Source organism: Thamnophis elegans, unplaced genomic scaffold (genome assembly GCF_009769535.1).
Source record: "Thamnophis elegans isolate rThaEle1 unplaced genomic scaffold, rThaEle1.pri scaffold_161_arrow_ctg1, whole genome shotgun sequence".
NCBI classification, from domain to species: domain Eukaryota; kingdom Metazoa; phylum Chordata; class Lepidosauria; order Squamata; family Colubridae; genus Thamnophis; species Thamnophis elegans.
Genome location: NW_022473630.1, coordinates 22642 through 30141, shown reverse-complemented (window position 1 = coordinate 30141; position 7500 = coordinate 22642). Strand labels below are relative to the sequence as shown.

The 7500-nt window shown below is 47.8% G+C and overlaps 1 protein-coding gene across 1 annotated transcript in view; it reads left to right on the top strand.

Annotated features, from left to right (window-relative positions):
* LOC116523305 (asialoglycoprotein receptor 1-like) overlaps nt 1-5309 on the top strand; it is a 15755-nt gene extending 10446 nt beyond the window's left edge. The window contains exons 7-9 of the mRNA XM_032238409.1: nt 1837-1988; nt 2819-2925; nt 4186-5309. Of these exons, the coding sequence (XP_032094300.1) occupies nt 1837-1988; nt 2819-2925; nt 4186-4336 (410 nt within the window). The 3' untranslated portion in view covers nt 4337-5309. The remainder of the gene's footprint in view (nt 1-1836; nt 1989-2818; nt 2926-4185) is intronic.
* Nucleotides 5310-7500: the final 2191 nt, after the last annotated feature.

The following is a 7500-nucleotide window of genomic DNA, read 5'->3' as shown; positions in this document are numbered from 1 at the left end:
ATTCCTCCTCCTCCTCCTCCTCCTCCTCCCCCCCCTCCTCCTCCTCCTCCCGCAACTCTTCCACCACTGATGACGTTCCCTAGTTGGGTCATGAAACGTTTGCAAGGAAACCAATCAGCTCAGAGAGCATTAAGGGCATCAAATTATCCTTCCTTCCTCCTCCTTCCTTCCAGCACTGATGATATTGCCTAGCTGGGTCATGAAACGTCTCCAAGAAAACCACCCAGCTCAGAGATCACTAAGGACCCCACAGTCCTCCTCTTCCTCCTCCTCCTCTTCCTCTTCTCTGCAAACACCACTCCCTTCAAGCGCTGATGATGTTACCTAGTTGGGTCACAAAATGTCTGCCAGGGAACCCCCCCCCCAAGCTCAGAGACACCCCTCCCCCAAGGACCCCACACAGTCCTCCTCCTCTTCCCCCTCCTCTCTGCAAACACCACTCCCTTCCAGCACTGATGACATTCCATAGATGGGTCAGGAGACGTTCCTCCACACCCACCAAGCTCTGAGACCCACCCACCCACCCACCCTCCATCGTAGCCTTTCCCCTCAGCCAAATCGCATCCCGGGGCTGATGATGTTTCTTTGTGGCTGGGCTGCTTCGCTCGGAGGCTGAGCCGAGGATGCTGATGACCCCCCAGTGCATGATGGGAATATCCCTCCCCTCCCACCTTGTTTGGCCCTGGTTTGGAATGGATTCCGGGATGAATCACCAAAGGATGGGAAGGGCCCCCCAAACCCACCCCACCCCCCGGCCATCTTTTCTCCCTGCCGTTTATTCGGCCGGGTGTCGTCTGCAAACGTCTTCGGGTGCCACCTGCATTTTTTGGGGCACCAGAAATAACTCCTGCGGGGGCTCACTGGCGCCTCGCCCTAAATTTGGGCTGGACCCACCCAGCCAGTTCTGCCACATTTTCTCGGTTTCCGGATGTTTTTCTCTTGCTTTTATTCTCCGCCGGGCCTCCCGGATGGGCGGAAGGAAGAATTATTTATTTACTATTTATTTATTTATTCTTTTCTTTTTCTTTCTTTCCATCTCTTTTCCTTCCTTCCTTCCTTCTTTCTCTTTCTTCTTTCTTTCTTTCATTTTTTTCCTTTCCATCTCTTTTCCTTTCTTCTTTCTTTCTTTATTAAATATTTACTTATTAAATATATTTATACGCCGCCCAATCCCGGAAGGACTCCGGGCGGCGTACAAAAAAATGTCAGAAAAACACAAAAGATACAACGAAAACAGTTTAAAAATAGCAAACACCCTCACACCTTCAAAACGGGACTAAGAATCGTATTGGTCGTCCCCGACTTACGACGATTCGTTTAGTGGCTGTTGGGAAAAAAGGGACACGGACATTCTCCCCCTCCCCCCAACGCGATCAAAATTTAGACCGATTCGTATTTACAACGGTCACAGCGTCCCGGGGTGGGGTGGGGGTGGGAGGGGTGTCAGGTAAATCCCCTTTTTGTGACCTTCCGCCACAAGCAAAGTCACATTTGACTCGCTTAATGACCACGCGACTCGCTTGCCCGCTGGGGGGGATTTGCTTAACAACGGTGGCCAGAAAGGTTGTAAAGTAAGGGAGGGGCGGAACCCGTTTCGTAAACGTCTCGCTTAACGACGGATGTTTCAGGGCTCCGCTGCGGCCGTAAGCCGAGGACCCTCCCTACATGAAAGCATTTTTGCTGCCCCGAAAACGGCCCGAGAAGACGCCAGTCCTTTACGATGGCGGGCTTTTCTCACCGCCCAGAAGGAGAGGCAAGGCTAGCTCAGCCTGATGGGTGTTGTAGTCCAGCACAGCTGAAGGTCTCTCTCTCTCTCTCTCTCTCTCTCCTTCCCAGGCCGGACGGAGGCCTGTTGTCCCAGAGGATGGGATGCATTTCGGAAAAGCTGCTACTGGGAAAACCTAGTGGGGACGTCGTGGCAGGACGCCAAAGCCGAGTGCGAAAGCTTCGATGCTCACCTGGTGATCATCAACTCCTACGAGGAGCAGGTAGACGGCCATACCTGGGTGGCTGTTTGACCCAGGAAGCAGTTTTGGGGGTCTCCAGACATGGCCCCTTTAAGAAGTGTGGACTTCAACTCCCACAATTCCTCTCTCAGCATAGCTGGCTGAGGGATCCTGGGAGTTGAAGTCCACCAGTCTTAAAGGAACCAAGTTTGCTGGCTGGGGAATCCTGGGAGTTGAAGTCCACCAGTCTTAAAGGAACCAAGTTTGCTGGCTGAGGAATCCTGGGAGTTGAAGTCCACCAGTCTTAAAGGGGCCAAGATTGGAGACCAATATTTTTTCAACTTGGACCATTTTAAGAGGAGTGGATTTCAATTCCCAGAATTCCCCAGCCAACCAAAACTTATCAAAATTCAGCATAAATAAGAACCAATGTGGTTAGACTAATTTTTGCATTTTTTTTAAAAATCGAGTCACTTTCTTAATAGACGGTGGGAATGAAGTCGACGTAATATATCTTGATTTCAGGAAAATGCGAGACGGGATGGAACCATCCACGAGAAACTAAATCAATAAACCGGTTAAATACGGGCTGTATGGCGTAACAATTAATTAAGGAGGGAACTAGATATGCTGGCTGGGGAATTCTGGGAGTTGAAGTCCACACACACACACACACACACACACACACACACACCGTAAAGTTGCTCAAAGAGATATTTCTACCTATCTAATTTTACTACTCGGTGTATTTGACGAGATATTTCTTTATTATATTTAGTATTCTGTGCTGGGGTGGATATTTCTTCAGTGGTAGAGCAAGATTTTCGGGTGCTGTGGGGGGTCTCAACTCCCCCCCCCTTTTTTTTTGACAGCAATTCGTGGCGATCCGTGTCAAGCCCAACTATATGTGGATCGGATTGACGGACAGTAGCGGCAGCTGGAAGTGGGTCGACAATTCGCCCTACACAATGGTGTCACGGTAGGTGTCCCCCCCCCCCGCCACCAACCATCCAGAATTCCCCATGGATAGTCAGCCCTGAGGGGACCTTTCGAGGTCATCTAGACCAACCCCCTCCCTCCCCCCTCTCTGTTTAGCGCAGCGGGGGAATTCTGGGAATGGAACTCTAGCCGTCTTAAATCTGCCGAAAATTGTTCTACGCGGGTAGTCCTCCACTTAGGACGGGCTGCTTGAGGACCAAAGTCCCGACGGACTTTTTAATAGCTACGGATGACCTGTCCTCACAGTTACGCCGGGCGTAACGGCAGGGCAGATCCCGCTTTTGTGTGTGTACCGCTTCGTAGTTACGACCGGTGGCGGCGTCCCACAGTCACGTGACCGCCACTAGAGAGTACCTTTATTTTAGTTTAGTTTAGTTTTTTTTATTTACTTTAGTATTTTATATTTTGTTTTATTTTATTTTATGATTTTGTTTCATTTTAATACTTTATATTTCATTTCATTTTAATATTTTATTTCATTTCATTTTAGTATTTCATATTTCATTTTATTTTACTTTGGTATTTTATAGTTCATTTATTTTAATATTTAATATTTTGTTTTATTTTACTTTAGTATTTTATAGTTCATTTTATTTCATTTTAAGATTTTATATTTCATTTCATTTTACTTTAGCATTTTATATTTCACTTTATTTCATTTTAGTATTTTACATTTCATTTCGTTTCACTTTAGTATTTATATTTCATTTCATTTCACTTTATTGTAGTATTTTATATTTCATTTTAATATTTTACATTTCATTTCATTTTACTTTAATATTTAATATTTCATTTTAATATTTAATATTTCATTTGATGTTAGTATTTTATATTTCATTTTATTTCATTTTAATATTTTATATTTCATTTCATTTTATTTTAGTATTTTATATTTCATTTTATTTCATTTTATTTTAGTATTTTATATTTCATTTTATTTCATTTTATTTTAATATTTTACATTTCATTTCATTTTATTTTAGTATTTTATATTTCATTTTATTTCATTTTATTTTAGTATTTTATATTTCATTTAATTTCATTTTAGTATTTTACATTTCATTTCATTTTATTTTAGTATTTTATATTTCATTTTAACATTTAATATTCCATTTGATTTTACTATTTCATTTGGTTTCATCATTTCTGGGCTGGGTGCAGTCGTGTTGGAAGGCATCAACAACCTAACCAACGCCTAACCAAATTCACCCCGATCTTCCGCCTTCCCTCTCTGACCCAGGGACTGGTGCCCAGAACAACCGGACAACTGGTACGACCACGAACTGGGGGGCCCGGAAGATTGCGCCCACCTCCACCGGAACGGCTGCTGGAACGATGACCACTGTAGCCGGCTCTACGGCTTCATCTGCGAGTTGGAGATGAATAATTAAGGGAGGGGACCGGGAAGCCCACCCACCCACCCAGAGGTTCCCCCCCCCCCAAGTGGACAATCAACCATCCTGGTTTAGATGCTGGCTAGATTCCTTGGTTCGCACTCAAGGTGGAAGCGGCCACCTTGAGACTCAGACTTCGACAACCTCCGTCCTTCCTCCCTCTGTTTCGGACTTTACAGTGAGTCCTCAACTTGCAACCATTAGTGACGGTTCGAAGTTACGACGACACACACAAAAAAGAGGATCAAAATTCGTAGGCTCGGCAACTGGCATGTACTTGTGCCTGTTGCATTGTGCCCCCCCTTTTCCGACCTTTTTCAACCAGGAAGCTGGAGTCACTTCCCAGCCGTGGGACTCGCTGAACAGTGGCGGCGATTCGCTTAGCAACGGCGGCCGGGAAAGTCGTACAATGGGGCGGCGCTCACTTTACAACTGTCTCGCTTAGCGACCGAAATGTTGGGCTGAATGGTGTTAAGACACACACCACACACCCCATGGTGCCCAGATTCCCCATTTTAAGTCAGGACAATCATAAATCAAGGGATGCATTATGACCGCATCCAATTTTATGCCTTCTTTTTTTTTTTATGTGACGGTCATTAAGTGAGCCACAACGTGAATGCCATGAGTAAGGAAATCAATGTATTCCTATGTACATATTTGGCTGGAAACAGGGGGAAATTATGTCATAAAGTGGGGCAGCCCATCAATTTTACAAACAAGGGTCGTAAGTAGCTTTCGGGGAGGTCCGTCGTAACTCTGAACCGTCGCTAAACTCATTGGTCGTTAAGTCGAGGATTACCTGCCTGCTTTGACTGCAAACTTAGCGCAACGGGGACATTGGTCAGAGGTTCGAGTTACGTTTGACCTCTTCCCTGGCTAAGAGCGACCGTTGTGCTCAACATCCAGCCTTGATATGTGTGTATCTTTGATGTAAACCATGCATTAAAGGATTCCTCGATCCACCAGATCCAGATCCTCCCCTCTGCATCAGTCAGGCGGCGAGGAATCTGGTTGGCTGCCGGAATGAGCCCCTTTCGGAGGCTGAGGATAGTTCGATGCAGAATAACAGAGTCGGAAGGGACCTTGGAGGTCTTCTAGTCCAACCCCCTGCGCAAGATCATAGAAATAGGGCTGGAAGGGACCTTAGAGGTCTTCAAGTCCAACCCCCTCCCAAGATCATAGAAACGTGGGGCTAGAGGGGACCTTAGAGTTCTTCTAGTCTAGGCCAACCCCCTTGCCCAAGATCATAGAAACAGGGCTGGAAGGGACCTTAGAGGTCTTCTAGTCCAACCCACTGCCCAAGATCATAGAAACAGGGCTGGAAGGGGCCTTGGAGATCTTCTAGTCTAACCCCTTGCCCAAGATCATAGAAACAGGACTGGAAGGGGCCTTAGAGATCTTCTAGTCCAACCCCCTGCCCAAGATCATAGAAACAGGACTGGAAGGGGCCTAAAAGATCTTCTAGTCCAACCCCCTGCCCAAGATAATAGAAACATAGGGCTGGAAGGGACCTTAGAGATCTTCTAGTCCAACCCCCTGCCCAAGATCGTAGAAACAGGGCTGGAAGGGACCTTAGAGGTCTTCTAGTCCAACCCACTGCCCAAGATCATAGAAACAGAGCTGGAAGGGGCCTTAGAGGTCTTCTAGTCCAGCCCCCTGCTCGAGCAGGAGACCCTAGACCATTTCAGACAATTGGCGCTCCAATCTCTTCTTAAAAGCCTCTAACGACGGAACAACCACGACGTTCTCGTGTCTAGGGGTTCAGTCAACCCCGCCGATGGCCGGCCCCTGGGCCTTCTCCAAAAGGGTCTCCATGTTCGGGCAGAGAGGCGACTGGCAAGGTAGCCAGTCCCAGACACCTTCCCTGGCCTAGGTGGGACGTGCCGAGCCGTCCGTCCCGCAGCAGGAAAGGTGGTGAGGCAGCTTTATGGCGGCTCCTGTGGCTGACTCACCAGCTTCAAGCCAGGGCGTGAAAGCCAGATGGTTTGGCTTAACCATGTTTATTCCTTTAGCAACAGGATGCAACATCCTTAAGGACGGCTCTCTCCAAACCCTTCGCATGGAGAACTTTGAACCTTGGGATGGAAAGAGAGAGAAGCTTGGGAAGTTGGATCAAGTCACCTCCCCCGGGGTGGTCCTTTGGAGCAGGGGGTCTCCAACCATGGACACTTTTAAGACTAGTGGACTTCAACTCCCAGAATTCCTCACCCGGCTTCGCATTAAGACTTTGGGGGGACTTCTGGGAGTTGAAGTCCATCTCTCTTAAAGTCCCCACGTTTGACAAGCACCGATTTCAACTGGGCTGAGTTTGGCTGGGGGATTCTGGGAGTTGAAGTCCACCTTTTTTAAAAATCTCCCAAGTTGAAAAGCAATGATTTAAGCAGCCTTTGCAAAGCATGCTGGCTGGGGGATTCTGGGAGTTGAAGTCCGCCAGTCTTAAAGTCCCCAAGTTTGACAAGGACGGACTGAAACTGTACTGAACCTGGCTGGGGGATTCTGGGAGTTGAAGTCCACCAGTCTTAAAGTCCCCATGTTTGACAAGCACGGACTGAAACTGTACTGAACCTGGCTGGGGGAATTCTGGGAATTGAAGTCCACCTTTTTTAAAATTTCCCAAGTTGAAAAGCACTGATTTAAGCAGCCTTTGCAAAGCATGCTGGCTGGGGGATTCTGGGAGTTGAAGTCCACCAGTCTTAAAGTCCCCAAGTTTGACAAGCACCGATTTCAACTGTGCTGAGTTTGGCTGGGGGATTCTGGGAGTTGAAGTCCACCTCTCTTCGAAGTCGCCACCTTGGGACTTTTTCTGCCTGGGACTGGGTGGAGGGTCAGGAGGGGGCGGAATAAGGCCTGGGGTGAGCCAAGGCCGCCGAATCACGCCACGGAGCCTGGGTGACTCAGCCAGCCAGCCTGAAATTCCATGCCGGTTTTGCAACGCTGCCACCGGAAAAAAACACTAAAACCTTTGCGGGAGGGTGTGCGTTCAGACAAGCACGACGAGGGATTACGTGCGGCTGGAAACGGGGGCCCTGCTCGATGCGGAGGAGGCCTGCTTTCCACTTAAGGAGCTGGTTGGTTTGGTTCCCCGCCTGGGAGACGGAGGCGTCATTAGCCCTGGAATGCCATCGCGCTAATTAAGGACAGAAGGCAAGGCGGCCCTG